The sequence below is a fragment of the Coregonus clupeaformis genome, unplaced genomic scaffold (assembly GCF_020615455.1).
Source record: "Coregonus clupeaformis isolate EN_2021a unplaced genomic scaffold, ASM2061545v1 scaf0645, whole genome shotgun sequence".
Classification (NCBI taxonomy): domain Eukaryota; kingdom Metazoa; phylum Chordata; class Actinopteri; order Salmoniformes; family Salmonidae; genus Coregonus; species Coregonus clupeaformis.
In genome coordinates this window covers 191096-207500 of record NW_025534100.1, presented here as the reverse complement: position 1 = coordinate 207500, position 16405 = coordinate 191096, and the positions used below count along the sequence as shown (strand labels likewise).

The following is a 16405-nucleotide window of genomic DNA, read 5'->3' as shown; positions in this document are numbered from 1 at the left end:
TTGGCTAGCCACAGCAGTCAACTAGCTAGCTAGGTAGCTGTTTAGCTTTCTAGCACATTCACTCATTTGTAAACAATGAACAAGCTAGTTAGCTACCACATGTTCTTGTCAAACTGTCAGCAGAGTAGCTAGCAAGCAACAAGATACGACAAATAAGTCTAAAAACCACTGGAGGGCAAATAAATCAGATTTAACCATTCAGACAGAAGTCACATGGCCAGGAATCAGATTTGTATCAGACTTCAAACCACCTACGAAGGTGGTTTGAAAAGTGACTTGAAATATCAGATTCCGTGTGCTTTTTATCTATTAGACTGCAGGACAAAGAACAGATTCAAATCAAACCTGCAAACAAGTAAGATTTGAGTCACTTCAAACTGCCTACGTGAACAAGGCTGAACACACACATATTGGATGAGTTTGTTTGGAGAGGAATGCATTCTGTTTGATCAGAGTACTTTCCAGTTTGTGTTGACTGCATCAATACCCTGTAGCATCCGTTAGCTGTCTCTGCTGCCACAACACACACACACACAGGGAAAGAGATATGAGGGTGATATGTCTCTCCCAAGAATCTATCCAAATGTGTGGTGTGTGCGCACGACACATGGGTTTGTGAGTCGACATCTTTGATGCAGGTTCAGAGTGTTGAGATCAAACACCTGTTTTGCCCTCCTTGACCAATCAAAGCATTTTTGCTATGTAAGCAGCCATCTTGAGGTCTGTCCAAAACCCCTCTCTCTCCTCCTCTCTCCCCACCTCTTTCTCTCCACTTCTCTCCAACTCTCTCGCCCTCTCTCTCTCTCTCTCTCCAACTCTCTCGCCCTCTCTCTCTCTCCTCCTCTCACTCTCTCTCCCTCTCTCTCCTCTCGTCACGTCTTTCCCCCCTCTCTCAGCTGTAATCCTACAGAAGTATGAAATGGCCAATCTCCTCTGTAATCGTACTATTAGCCAATCTGCAGTCTTTCTTATGTTGACTGGATTAAACTGTGGCTCGGTTTCCTGGTACAGAGGAAGTACCTGCTGTATAATTGCAAGGAGACCCAGCTGAGGTATTGTGGGGGAAATCACTGTTATTAAAACTGAAGAGGTTATGTAAGACTGAGAGAGAGAGAGAAAGGGGTTTAGAGAGAAGGATTCTAGAACTCTCATTCAGGGTTTAGAGAGAAGGATTCTAGAACTCTCATTCAGGGTTTAGAGAGAAGGATTCTAGAACTCTCATTCAGGGTTTAGAGAGAAGGATTCTAGAACTCTCATTCAGGGTTTAGAGAGAGGATTCTAGAACTCTCATTCAGGGTTTAGAGAGAAGGATTCTAGAACTCTCATTCAGGGTTTAGAGAGAAGGATTCTAGAACTCTCATTCAGGGTTTAGAGAGAAGGATTCTAGAACTCTCATTCAGGGTTTAGAGAGAAGGATTCTAGAACTCTCATTCAGGGTTTAGAGAGAAGGATTCTAGAACTCTCATGCTGGTTTTAGAGAGAAGGATTCTAGAACTCATCCATCCTGACTCTGTCTGTTCCAGGTCCAACCAGGACATAATAGAGGACATTCGCTATGGCAACAGTCAGTCATACGGGGCGGAGCTTCTAAAAGAGCTGCTTAAACTACTACCAGAGACCGAAGAGGTGAGACTCATTCACGCGCACACACACACACACACACACACACACACTATGTTGATTCTATGTCCCTGTCTCATTCCTCTCAGGTGAAGAAACTTAAAGCGTTCCGAGGCGACCCCTCTAAACTCTCACTGGTCGATTCCTTCATGTTCCTGCTAACCCAAGTGCCCAGGTGAGAGGTCATGGCATTTAGTGACCTGACCCTAGCCCCAGACTGGACCCTACCTTGTGGTCGAATGACATGCCATTCAGTATTGAACTGTTATGTAAAAGGCAACCGCGTGTGTGTGTGTGTGTGTATAGTTTTGAGGTGCGTATCGAGGCCATGGTACTTAGAGAAGAGTTTCCCCCAGCCTGTGAGATCATGAGTCGTGACATCGATGTCCTACGAACCGCCACCAAAGGTAAGGTCTCTCTCCGTCTCTCTGCCATCCTGTAACACTTTATTTAAATGAAGGGCTTTTTAGTTTTTTTCCCTGGTAGAGTTTCAGTGATATTAACAGTATCTCTCTGTAGAGCTCCTAGACTGTGAGGAGTATTAACAGTATCTCTCTCTGTATCTCTCTGTAGAGCTCCTAGACTGTGAGGAGTATTAACAGTATCTCTCTCTGTATCTCTCTGTAGAGCTCCTAGACTGTGAGGAGTATTAACAGTATCTCTCTCTGTATCTCTCTGTAGAGCTCCTAGACTGTGAGGAGTATTAACAGTATCTCTCTGTATCTCTCTGTAGAGCTGCTAGACTGTGAGGAGTATTAACAGTATCTCTCTCTGTATCTCTCTGTAGAGCTCCTAGACTGTGAGGAGTATTAACAGTATCTCTCTCTGTATCTCTCTGTAGAGCTCCTAGACTGTGAGGAGTATTAACAGTATCTCTCTCTGTATCTCTCTGTAGAGCTCCTCCTAGACTGTGAGGAGTATTAACAGTATCTCTCTCTGTATCTCTCTGTAGAGCTCCTAGACTGTGAGGAGTATTAACAGTATCTCTCTCTGTATCTCTCTGTAGAGCTGCTAGACTGTGAGGAGTATTAACAGTATCTCTCTCTGTATCTCTCTGTAGAGCTGCTAGACTGTGAGGAGTATTAACAGTATCTCTCTCTGTATCTCTCTGTAGAGCTCCTAGACTGTGCGGAATATTAACAGTATCTCTCTCTGTATCTCTCTGTAGAGCTCCTAGACTGTGAGGAGTATTAACAGTATCTCTCTCTGTATCTCTCTGTAGAGCTCCTCCTAGACTGTGAGGAGTATTAACAGTATCTCTCTCTGTATCTCTCTGTAGAGCTGCTAGACTGTGAGGAGTATTAACAGTATCTCTCTCTGTATCTCTCTGTAGAGCTCCTAGACTGTGAGGAGTATTAACAGTATCTCTCTCTGTATCTCTCTGTAGAGCTCCTAGACTGTGAGGAGTATTAACAGTATCTCTCTCTGTAGAGCTCCTAGACTGTGAGGAGTATTAACAGTATCTCTCTCTGTATCTCTCTGTAGAGCTCCTAGACTGTGAGGAGTATTAACAGTATCTCTCTGTAGAGCTGCTAGACTGTGAGGAGTATTAACAGTATCTCTCTGTAGAGCTCCTAGACTGTGAGCAGTATTAACAGTATCTCTCTCTGTATCTCTCTGTAGAGCTCCTAGACTGTGAGGAGTATTAACAGTATCTCTCTGTAGAGCTCCTAGACTGTGAGGAGTATTAACAGTATCTCTCTCTGTATCTCTCTGTAGAGCTGCTAGACTGTGAGGAGTATTAACAGTATCTCTCTCTGTATCTCTCTGTAGAGCTCCTAGACTGTGAGGAGTATTAACAGTATCTCTCTCTGTATCTCTCTGTAGAGCTCCTCCTAGACTGTGAGGAGTATTAACAGTATCTCTCTCTGTATCTCTCTGTAGAGCTCCTAGACTGTGAGGAGTATTAACAGTATCTCTCTCTGTATCTCTCTGTAGAGCTCCTAGACTGTGAGGAGTATTAACAGTATCTCTCTGTAGAGCTGCTAGACTGTGAGGAGTATTAACAGTATCTCTCTCTGTATCTCTCTGTAGAGCTCCTAGACTGTGAGGAGTATTAACAGTATCTCTCTCTGTATCTCTCTGTAGAGCTCCTAGACTGTGAGGAGTATTAACAGTATCTCTCTCTGTATCTCTCTGTAGAGCTCCTAGACTGTGAGGAGTATTAACAGTATCTCTCTCTGTATCTCTCTGTAGAGCTCCTAGACTGTGAGGAGTATTAACAGTATCTCTCTCTGTATCTCTCTGTAGAGCTCCTAGACTGTGAGGAGTATTAACAGTATCTCTCTCTGTATCTCTCTGTAGAGCTCCTAGACTGTGAGGAGTATTAACAGTATCTCTCTGTAGAGCTCCTAGACTGTGAGGAGTATTAACAGTATCTCTCTGTAGAGCTCCTCCTAGACTGTGAGGAGTATTAACAGTATCTCTCTCTGTATCTCTCTGTAGAGCTCCTAGACTGTGAGGAGTATTAACAGTATCTCTCTCTGTATCTCTCTGTAGAGCTCCTAGACTGTGAGGAGTATTAACAGTATCTCTCTGTAGAGCTCCTAGACTGTGAGGAGTATTAACAGTATCTCTCTCTGTATCTCTCTGTAGAGCTCCTAGACTGTGAGCAGTATTAACAGTATCTCTCTCTGTATCTCTCTGTAGAGCTCCTAGACTGTGAGGAGTATTAACAGTATCTCTCTCTGTATCTCTCTGTAGAGCTCCTAGACTGTGAGGAGTATTAACAGTATCTCTCTGTAGAGCTCCTAGACTGTGAGGAGTATTAACAGTATCTCTCTGTAGAGCTCCTAGACTGTGAGGAGTATTAACAGTATCTCTCTGTAGAGCTCCTAGACTGTGAGCAGTATTAACAGTATCTCTCTCTGTATCTCTCTGTAGAGCTGCTAGACTGTGAGGAGCTTCACGCCATCCTTCACCTGGTGCTACAGGCCGGAAACATCCTCAACGCTGTGAGTGAGTCTCCACCAGGGGACTAGGGCCTGTCAGTCTAAGTGTTGACTGACTGATTGATTTAATTTATTGATTGTGTCTCTGTCTACAGGGGGGCTATGCTGGTAATGCTGTGGGTTTCAAGCTGTCCTCTCTCCTGTCTCTGGCTGATACCAAGGCCAACAAACCTGGCATGAACCTGCTTCACTTTGTAGCTCTGGTGAGGAGAGGTGTCTGTCTGTCTGTCTGTCTGTCTGTCTGTCTGTCTGTCTGTCTGTCTGTCTCTGTGTCTGACTCTGACTGTCTGTCTGTCTGTCTGTCTGTCTGTCTGTCTGTGTGTCTCTGTCTGTCTCTGTGTCTGTCTCTGTGTCTGTCTCTGTGTCTGTCTGTCTGTCTCTGTGTCTGTCTGTCTGTCTCTGTCTGATGAACATCTTTCTGGTCCTCTTAGGAAGCACAGAAGAAGGATGATAAACTTCTAGAGTTTTCTGGCAAACTTCAGCACGTCCATATAGCAGCACGGTGAGACACAGGCTGGGCTCTGGTCAGTAGCACTGCACTATATCTACTGTAGGACTCTGGTCAGTAGTACTGCACTATATCTACTGTAGGGCTCTGGTCAGTAGCACTGCACTATATCTACTGTAGGACTCTGGTCAGTAGCACTGCACTATATCTACTGTAGGACTCTGGTCAGTAGCACTGCACTATATCTACTGTAGGACTCTGGTCAGTAGTACTGCACTATATCTACTGTAGGACTCTGGTCAGTAGTACTGCACTATATCTACTGTAGGGCTCTGGTCAGTAGTACTGCACTATATCTACTGTAGGACTCTGGTCAGTAGCACTGCACTATATCTACTGTAGGACTCTGGTCAGTAGTACTGCACTATATCTACTGTAGGACTCTGGTCAGTAGTACTGCACTATATCTACTGTAGGACTCTGGTCAGTAGCACTGCACTATATCTACTGTAGGACTCTGGTCAGTATAGGGACTATATCTACTGTAGGACTCTGGTCAGTATAGGGACTATATCTACTGTAGGACTCTGGTCAGTAGTACTGCACTATATCTACTGTAGGACTCTGGTCAGTAGCACTGCACTATATCTACTGTAGGACTCTGGTCAGTAGCACTGCACTATATCTACTGTAGGACTCTGGTCAGTAGTACTGCACTATATCTACTGTAGGACTCTGGTCAGTATAGGGACTATATCTACTGTAGGACTCTGGTCAGTATAGGGACTATATCTACTGTAGGACTCTGGTCAGTAGTACTGCACTATATCTACTGTAGGACTCTGGTCAGTAGCACTGCACTATATCTACTGTAGGACTCTGGTCAGTAGCACTGCACTATATCTACTGTAGGACTCTGGTCAGTAGTACTGCACTATATCTACTGTAGGACTCTGGTCAGTAGTACTGCACTATATCTACTGTAGGACTCTGGTCAGTAGCACTGCACTATATCTACTGTAGGACTCTGGTCAGTATAGGGACTATATCTACTGTAGGACTCTGGTCAGTAGTACTGCACTATATCTACTGTAGGACTCTGGTCAGTAGCACTGCACTATATCTACTGTAGGACTCTGGTCAGTAGTACTGCACTATATCTACTGTAGGACTCTGGTCAGTAGTACTGCACTATATCTACTGTAGGACTCTGGTCAGTAGCACTGCACTATATCTACTGTAGGACTCTGGTCAGTATAGGGACTATATCTACTGTAGGACTCTGGTCAGTATAGGGACTATATCTACTGTAGGGCTCTGGTCAGTAGTACTGCACTATATCTACTGTAGGACTCTGGTCAGTAGTACTGCACTATATCTACTGTAGGACTCTGGTCAGTAGTACTGCACTATATCTACTGTAGGACTCTGGTCAGTAGTACTGCACTATATCTACTGTAGGACTCTGGTCAGTATAGGGACTATATCTACTGTAGGACTCTGGTCAGTAGTACTGCACTATATCTACTGTAGGGCTCTGGTCAGTAGTACTGCACTATATCTACTGTAGGACTCTGGTCAGTAGTACTGCACTATATCTACTGTAGGACTCTGGTCAGTAGTACTGCACTATATCTACTGTAGGACTCTGGTCAGTAGTACTGCACTATATCTACTGTAGGACTCTGGTCAGTATAGGGACTATATCTACTGTAGGGCTCTGGTCAGTAGTACTGCACTATATCTACTGTAGGACTCTGGTCAGTATAGGGACTATATCTACTGTAGGACTCTGGTCAGTAGTACTGCACTATATCTACTGTAGGACTCTGGTCAGTAGTACTGCACTATATCTACTGTAGGACTCTGGTCAGTATAGGGACTATATCTACTGTAGGGCTCTGGTCAGTAGTACTGCACTATATCTACTGTAGGACTCTGGTCAGTAGTACTGCACTATATCTACTGTAGGACTCTGGTCAGTATAGGGACTATATCTACTGTAGGGCTCTGGTCAGTAGTACTGCACTATATCTACTGTAGGACTCTGGTCAGTAGTACTGCACTATATCTACTGTAGGACTCTGGTCAGTATAGGGACTATATCTACTGTAGGACTCTGGTCAGTATAGGGACTATATCTACTGTAGGGCTCTGGTCAGTAGTACTGCACTATATCTACTGTAGGACTCTGGTCAGTAGTACTGCACTATATCTACTGTAGGACTCTGGTCAGTAGTACTGCACTATATCTACTGTAGGACTCTGGTCAGTAGTACTGCACTATATCTACTGTAGGACTCTGGTCAGTAGTACTGCACTATATCTACTGTAGGACTCTGGTCAGTATAGGGACTATATCTACTGTAGGGCTCTGGTCAGTAGTACTGCACTATATCTACTGTAGGACTCTGGTCAGTATAGGGACTATATCTACTGTAGGGCTCTGGTCAGTAGTACTGGACTATATCTACTGTAGGACTCTGGTCAGTAGTACTGCACTATATCTACTGTAGGACTCTGGTCAGTAGTACTGCACTATATCTACTGTAGGACTCTGGTCAGTAGTACTGCACTATATCTACTGTAGGACTCTGGTCAGTATAGGGACTATATCTACTGTAGGGCTCTGGTCAGTAGCACTGCACTATATCTACTGTAGGGCTCTGGTCAGTAGTACTGCACTATATCTACTGTAGGGCTCTGGTCAGTAGTACTGGACTATATCTACTGTAGGACTCTGGTCAGTAGTACTGCACTATATCTACTGTAGGACTCTGGTCAGTATAGGGACTATATCTACTGTAGGACTCTGGTCAGTAGTACTGCACTATATCTACTGTAGGACTCTGGTCAGTATAGGGACTATATCTACTGTAGGACTCTGGTCAGTATAGGGACTATATATACTGTAGGACTCTGGTCAGTATAGGGACTATATCTACTGTAGGACTCTGGTCAGTATAGGGACTATATCTACTGTAGGGCTCTGGTCAGTAGTACTGCACTATATCTACTGTAGGGCTCTGGTCAGTAGTACTGCACTATATCTACTGTAGGGCTCTGGTCAGTAGTACTGCACTATATCTACTGTAGGGCTCTGGTCAGTAGTACTGCACTATATCTACTGTAGGACTCTGGTCAGTATAGGGACTATATCTACTGTAGGACTCTGGTCAGTAGTACTGGACTATATCTACTGTAGGACTCTGGTCAGTATAGGGACTATATCTACTGTAGGACTCTGGTCAGTAGTACTGGACTATATCTACTGTAGGACTCTGGTCAGTATAGGGACTATATCTACTGTAGGACTCTGGTCAGTAGTACTGGACTATATCTACTGTAGGACTCTGGTCAGTATAGGGACTATATCTACTGTAGGACTCTGGTCAGTATAGGGACTATATCTACTGTAGGGCTCTGGTCAGTAGTACTGCACTATATCTACTGTAGGACTCTGGTCAGTATAGGGACTATATCTACTGTAGGACTCTGGTCAGTAGTACTGCACTATATCTACTGTAGGACTCTGGTCAGTATAGGGACTATATCTACTGTAGGACTCTGGTCAGTAGTACTGCACTATATCTACTGTAGGGCTCTGGTCAGTATAGGGACTATATCTACTGTAGGACTCTGGTCAGTAGTACTGCACTATATCTACTGTAGGACTCTGGTCAGTATAGGGACTATATCTACTGTAGGGCTCTGGTCAGTAGTACTGGACTATATCTACTGTAGGACTCTGGTCAGTATAGGGACTATATCTACTGTAGGACTCTGGTCAGTATAGGGACTATATCTACTGTAGGGCTCTGGTCAGTAGTACTGGACTATATCTACTGTAGGACTCTGGTCAGTATAGGGACTATATCTACTGTAGGACTCTGGTCAGTAGTACTGGACTATATCTACTGTAGGACTCTGGTCAGTAGTACTGCACTATATCTACTGTAGGGCTCTGGTCAGTATAGGGACTATATCTACTGTAGGACTCTGGTCAGTAGTACTGCACTATATCTACTGTAGGACTCTGGTCAGTATAGGGACTATATCTACTGTAGGGCTCTGGTCAGTAGTACTGGACTATATCTACTGTAGGACTCTGGTCAGTATAGGGACTATATCTACTGTAGGACTCTGGTCAGTATAGGGACTATATCTACTGTAGGGCTCTGGTCAGTAGTACTGGACTATATCTACTGTAGGGCTCTGGTCAGTATAGGGACTATATCTACTGTAGGACTCTGGTCAGTAGTACTGCACTATATCTACTGTAGGACTCTGGTCAGTATAGGGACTATATCTACTGTAGGACTCTGGTCAGTATAGGGACTATATCTACTGTAGGACTCTGGTCAGTATAGGGACTATATCTACTGTAGGACTCTGGACAGTATAGGGACTATATCTACTGTAGGACTCTGGTCAGTATAGGGACTATATCTACTGTAGGACTCTGGTCAGTATAGGGACTATATCTACTGTAGGACTCTGGTCAGTATAGGGACTATATCTACTGTAGGACTCTGGTCAGTATAGGGAATAGGGTGCTGTTTCGGAAGGACCCACAGCTGATCTGACTTCAGTAATCATCATCACGTAGTGACTCACTGCTACCATGAACACTCTTTGACCTGTGACCTTTAACCCTTTCCCTCCAGGATATCCGTGGAGAACCTGGATGCAGAGTTCCAGTCGCTGTCGTCTCGCACGCGCTCAGTAGAGGAGAGCATCCAGGGAGAGACGGAGCTGCTGCAGCAGCTGGACCACTTCCTACAGGTCAGAGGTCAGACACAGAGAGGTCAGACACACAGAGAGAGAGGTCGGACACACAGAGAGAGGTCGGACACACAGAGAGAGAGGTCGGACACACAGAGAGAGAGGTCGGACACACAGAGAGAGGTCGGACACACAGAGAGAGAGGTCGGACACACAGAGAGAGAGGTCGGACACACAGAGAGAGAGGTCGGACACACAGAGAGAGAGTCGGACACACAGAGAGAGGTCGGACACACAGAGAGAGAGGTCGGACACACAGAGAGAGAGGTCGGACACACAGAGAGAGGTCGGACACACAGAGAGAGAGGTCGGACACACAGAGAGAGAGGTCGGACACACAGAGAGAGAGGTCGGACACACAGAGAGAGAGGTGGGACACACAGAGCGAGAGGTGGGACACACAGAGAGAGGTGTCGGACACACAGAGAGAGGTGTCGGACACACAGAGAGAGAGGTCGGACACACAGAGAGAGAGGTCGGACACACAGAGAGAGAGGTCGGACACACAGAGAGAGAGGTGTCGGACACACAGAGAGAGAGGTGTCGGACACACAGAGAGAGAGGTGTCGGACACACAGAGAGAGAGGTCGGACACACAGAGAGAGGTCGGACACACAGAGAGAGGTCGGACACACAGAGAGAGGTCGGACACACAGAGAGAGAGGTCGGACACACAGAGAGAGGTCGGACACACAGAGAGAGGTCGGACACACAGAGAGAGAGGTCGGACACACAGAGAGAGGTCGGACACACAGAGAGAGAGGTCGGACACACAGAGAGAGAGGTCGGACACACAGAGAGAGGTCGGACACACAGAGAGAGGTCGGACACACAGAGAGAGAGGTCGGACACACAGAGAGAGATGTCGGACACACAGAGAGAGAGGTCGGACACACAGAGAGAGAGGTCGGACACACAGAGAGAGAGGTCGGACACACAGAGAGAGGTCGGACACACAGAGAGAGGTGTCGGACACACAGAGAGAGGGGTCGGACACACAGAGAGAGGTGCGGACACACAGAGAGAGAGGTCGGACACACAGAGAGAGGTCGGACACACAGAGAGAGAGGTCGGACACACAGAGAGAGGTCGGACACACAGAGAGAGAGGTCGGACACACAGAGAGAGAGGTCGGACACACAGAGAGAGAGGTCGGACACACAGAGAGAGAGGTCGGACACACAGAGAGAGAGGTCGGACACACAGAGAGAGGTCGGACACACAGAGAGAGAGGTCGGACACACAGAGAGAGAGGTCGGACACACAGAGAGAGAGGTCGGACACACAGAGAGAGAGGTCGGACACACAGAGCGAGAGGTCGGACACACAGAGAGAGGTGTCGGACACACAGAGAGAGAGGTCGGACACACAGAGAGAGGTGTCGGACACACAGAGAGAGAGGTCGGACACACACACACACTGCAGTAACACACATAGTATGCACACACATCACAAATTCATATCCTCCATGGAATGTATTTTACCAAGTGTCTGTACGAGTATAGTAGTGTGTGTGGGTCGCGACATGTAGTGTGTGTATTGTGTGTAGTAACGATTGTATGTCCTCTCCCCTCTCCCCTCTCCCCTCTCCCCTCTCTCCTCTCTCCTCTCCTCTCCCTCTCCCCTCTCTCCTCTCTCCTCTCCTCTCCTCTCCCCTCTCCCCTCTCCCCTCCCCCTCTCCCCTCTCCCCTCTCCCCTCTCCCCTCTCCCCTCTCTCCTCTCTCCTCTCTCCCCTCTTCCTCTCCTCTCTCCTCTCTCCTCTCTCCCAGAGTTCGACAGCAGCCCTGGTTGAGTTGCGAAGGCGGAGACAGGAGTTAACAAAAGAAGGGAACATTCTGATCGACTTCTTCTGTGAAGACAAAGAGTCCTTCAGACTGGACGAGTGTTTCAAAGTGTTCCAAGACTTCTGCCTCAAGTTCCAGAAAGCTGTCAAGGTACTAGAACGCCGTCCTGTTAGACTAGAAGACTAAACCACGCTGGAGTTCAAGGTTACCTTATTGTGAATATACCAACAAGCTGTTACAGTTGAGTAATGTTGAAGCACAACCTTTGGACTCTGTGCTTGAGGAGGAAAATGTGTACCGCTACTTCCCCCTGGTGTTCAACAGGAGTTATTACACCTATATACACTTTTACTGTTCTCTCTCCCTCTCTACCTCTCTCTCCCTCTCTCTACCTCTCTCTCCCTCTCTCTCCCTCTCTCTACCTCTCTCTACCTCTCTACCTCTCTCTACCTCTCTCTACCTCTCTCTACCTCTCTCTACCTCTCTCTACCTCTCTCTCCCTCTCTCTCTCTACCTCTCTCTACCTCTCTCTACCTCTCTCTACCTCTCTCTCTCTCTCCCTCTCTCCCTCTCTCTCCCTCTCTCTCCCTCTCTCTCCCTCTCTCTACCTCTCTCTCCCTCCCTCTCTCTCTCTACCTCTCTCTCCCTCTCTCTCCCTCTCTCTCTCTCTCTCTACCTCTCTCTACTTCTCTCTCTCTCTCTACCTCTCTCTACCTCTCTCTACCTCTCTCTCTACCTCTCTCTACCTCTCTCTACCTCTCTCTACCTCTCTCTCTCTACCTCTCCCTCTCTACCTCTCTCCTCTCTACCTCTCTACCTCTCTATCTCTCTCTCTCTCTCTCTCTCTCTCTACCTCTCTCTCTCTCTCTCCCTCTCTCTCCCTCTCTACCTCTCTCCCTCGCTCTACCTCTCTCCCTCTCACTCCCCTCTCTCTCTCTCACTCCCCTCTCTCTCTCTACCCCTCTGTCTTCTCTAGGACAACCTGGAGCGTGAGCTAAAGGAGGTGGCTCGTCGTCGATTACGGGAGCTCGAGGAGAAACGCCACTCGTGGGCGGGCGGAGAGGAGGAGGGCGGGGTCCTCGGAATGCGCAGCAGCAGCGAGACGGACATAGAGGTGGCCCTTTCCCAGGAGGAGGGGCTTATCGAGCTTCTCAATTCCCGCCCATGCTCGCCGCACAGCCCCCAGAATGCACTGGGGCGTTCCGGAAGTGTCCGCCGTTCTCGCGGCTCTGCATCTGCCGCGGCTGACCGTCAGCTGACCAACCTGCTAACCCTAGGCATCACCTCTGACCTTCAGGTCGTGGGGGGGTCACCGAATCCCGGGCGCCGACTATGGAGGGGGGCCGAGCAGCGGGATTCCTCCCCCATGAGGTCACCTGAAACTGGGCTGAGGAGTCCCAACATCTCCCCTCTGACCAGAACCCAGCTCCAGACCCATGGACCAACTCAACCCCAGAACCAGCACCCTCAGGTAGACTGGCCTGGTCCACACTCCCCCTCCTCTATAGCCACCTCCATAGGACCGAGGCACAGTCACCATAAACCTGACGTCAACTCAAATCACAGCCCTCAGACAGCAACCGTTGACCACAAACCTAGCACTGACCACAACCAGACCACTGACCCTGACAACAACCACAACCAGATCACTGACCCTGACCCTGACAACAACCACAACCAGCCCAGTGGTCTGACCGTGAACGTGGAACGGCACACTCTGGTTCCTAAGCTCCGAGCGTTCGACCGCGTCTTGACCCCTCACGGTCACGACCACCACCGCCACGCCGACCAGGGAGATGTCGTCACCGTCATAGACCTGGAGGAGGAGGAGATTCCTGGAGACTCTATCCTCACGGATACACAGAATAATTCCCAAGGGAGTTCTGAGGGGTGGGAACAGAGGGAGAGGAGGTCAGACTCTTCCAGAAGGAGGGAGGGAGCGGTGGATGGGAATGGAAGGGGGGAGGAGGAGGAGAGAAGGGTGGAGGAGGAGGAGGAGGAGGAGAGGGTGGAGGAGGAGGAGGAGAGAAGGGTGGAGGAGGAGGAGGAGAGAAGGGTGGAGGAGAAGGAGAGAAGGGTGGAGGAGGAGGAGGAGGAGAGAAGGGTGGAGGAGGAGGGGGGTGTGTCTCAGACAGAGACGTTGACTACAGATTATCGTACTGATCGATCTCCATCCACAGCTATTCTAGACCTTTCCTCACATACCCAGAGTGGTGATAGCCCCACACACAGTCAGGTTGATCCAACACACCAGCTTTCCGCTTCTTCTATGGCTGAGTCCCCAGCCAATAGCAAGCCTTCAGAATCTCAACCCACCAATGAGTACTCAGTGCCTGTATCCACCACTGACCAATCAGTGCCTGTTTCCACCGATGAGTCATCATCGATTCCTGGTTCCACCAATCAGCCGGCAGCAGTGTCTGCCTCTACCAATCAGCCAGCAGCAGTGTCTCCCTCCACCAATGAGCTGCCTGCGTCAGTCACCGCTGGTGCCTCTGATAGGTCAGCCCATGGTACGAACCCCAAGACCAGCCCCGTCTCTAAGACCTCCAGACCCCCCTCAACAACCACCACCAGCGGGCGAAAGACTGTCATTCGCACCCTCAACAGCTCAGAGAACCAGGGCATGAGGCGTGTGGTCCCTATCTTCAAGGCCAGTCGATGTGGCTCGATCCCGGGTAAACAGGTGGAGAAACCCCCTGGCCACCAGAGCTCTGATCCACGGACCACCACCACCTCCTCCTCTAACCTAGCCGACCGCTCTCCGAGACGGGCAGAGAGGAGCTCCGCCACACCCCGTCGCAATAGCCTCCAGGCCGAAGACCCCAAGGCCAAGTCTGTGACCACCGCGGGCGCCCGAGACCAACCCCAACCTTCCACACTCCAGAAGAAGCCGTCCTTCCGAAAGCCTCTCCGCCCCGTCGCCCCCCGACCGCCCCCGGAGGAGAAGATGTGCCGTTCCACCCTCCGAGCCCTCGCTGCCACCGGTGGGGCTGTTCCAATAGCGGGGGGAGGAGGAGGTAACAGCGGTAACAGCCTCAGTGCCCCTCCGACCCCCTCCCACCGCGGAGGGGTCTCCAACCCCACCCCCCTCCCTGGATTTGCCCGAAACACAGCCGCTTCCTCTTTCAGACGGACACTCTCCCCCTCCTCTCTCGCCCCCCCGGTGGGTACCCTCACCCCTTCTAAAACCTCCCCCCGTTCCTCCCCCGGACCCTCACCCCTCAGCCGGGCGGGGTCATTGAGACACCACAGGGTTACCCCCGCGGGCCCTCCAGGCACAGACAGCCCCATCAGGAGGACACAAAGTATCAAGGGACCCCTCCGCGCCCCTATCCTCCACCCCCTGCCCCCGCAGACCTTCCCTGACTCGCTGGCGCACCCTAAAGGCCATGCAGGGAAAAACAGCAGCAGTTTCGCTGACAAGTCCAGCCACTCCAGAGACTCCATTAAGGTACTGAAGCCCACCTGGAGATAGGGGTGGGCTTCAGCATTCCAATACTGACAACATACTTCCTCGCTTCCTTTTCCCCCGGCCTAGTTCCAATACTGACAACATACTTCCTCGCTTCCTTTTCCCCCGGCCTAGTTCCAATACCGACAACATACTTCCTCGCTTCCTTTTCCCCGGCCTAGTTCCAATACTGAAAACATACTTCCTCGCTTCCTTTTCCCCCGGCCTAGTTCCAATACTGATAACATACTTCCTCGCTTCCTTTTCGGTTCCAATACGGCTTTTCCCGGCCTAGTTCCAACACATACTTCGCTTCCTTTTCCCTGTTCCAATACTGACAACATACTTCCTCGCTTCCTTTTCCCCGGCCTAGTTCCAATACTGACAACATACTTCCTCGCTTCCTTTTCCCCGGCCTAGTTCCAATACTGACAACATACTTCCTCGCTTCCTTTTCCCCGGCCTAGTTCCAATACTGACAACATACTTCCTCGCTTCCTTTTCCCCGGCCTAGTTCCAATACTGACAACATACTTCCTCGCTTCCTTTTCCCCCGGCCTAGTTCCAATACTGACAACATACTTCCTCGCTTCCTTTTCCCCCGGCCTAGTTCCAACACTGACCACATACATCCCTTGTTCCAATACAAACTACATGCCATTTTTGCTTAAGCTTACGCCCATCTAATCCTGATCCAGATCTATACAGGGTCGAGTCTTTCAAAATATATATATAAATAGAATAATGTAAATGAAGTCTAGATTTGTATTTTTTGTGATCATTATTTAACTATCTCTACGTAATAATGATGTCATTGTATGGAAGAAACCTTTCTACATCTATAAAGAACATGGACCACGTCCCAAATGACACCCTATACACTTTATAGTGCACTCCTTTAACCAGGGCCCAGAGGGCTATAGTGCACTCCTTTAACCAGGGCCCAGAGGGCTATAGTGCACTCCTTTAACCAGGGCCCAGAGGGCTATAGTGCACTCCTTTAACCAGGGCCCAGAGGGCTATAGTGCACTCCTTTAACCAGGGCCCAGAGGGCTATAGTGTACTCCTTTAACCAGGGCCCAGAGGGCTATAGTGCACTCCTTTAACCAGGGCCCAGAGGGCTATAGTGTACTCCTTTAACCAGGGCCCAGAGGGCTATAGTGCACTCCTTTAACCAGGGCCCAGAGGGCTATAGTGCACTCCTTTAACCAGGGCCCAGAGGGCTATAGTGCACTATGAAGGGGATAGGGTGCCATTTGGAACATATCCGTGATTAAGTTTTATTATTATTATCTGGCTATGGTTTTCTGTAAAGCCTGTTCCCAGATTTGTTTGTCTTAGCCAACTCCCCTGATTTATCAAT

At 48.8% G+C, this 16405-nt stretch overlaps 1 protein-coding gene across 1 annotated transcript in view; it reads left to right on the top strand.

Moving 5' to 3' along the window:
* The window catches only part of LOC121554197 (FH2 domain-containing protein 1), a 37110-nt gene extending 21844 nt beyond the window's left edge, over positions 1-15266 (top strand). The window contains exons 5-14 of the mRNA XM_045216238.1: positions 1524-1626; positions 1710-1795; positions 1927-2027; positions 4504-4574; positions 4667-4774; positions 5003-5073; positions 9687-9804; positions 11574-11738; positions 12565-13530; positions 13690-15266. Coding sequence (XP_045072173.1) covers positions 1524-1626; positions 1710-1795; positions 1927-2027; positions 4504-4574; positions 4667-4774; positions 5003-5073; positions 9687-9804; positions 11574-11738; positions 12565-13530; positions 13690-15066 — 3166 coding nt within the window. The 3' untranslated portion in view covers positions 15067-15266. The remainder of the gene's footprint in view (positions 1-1523; positions 1627-1709; positions 1796-1926; positions 2028-4503; positions 4575-4666; positions 4775-5002; positions 5074-9686; positions 9805-11573; positions 11739-12564; positions 13531-13689) is intronic.
* The last annotated feature ends 1139 nt before the right edge of the window (positions 15267-16405 follow it).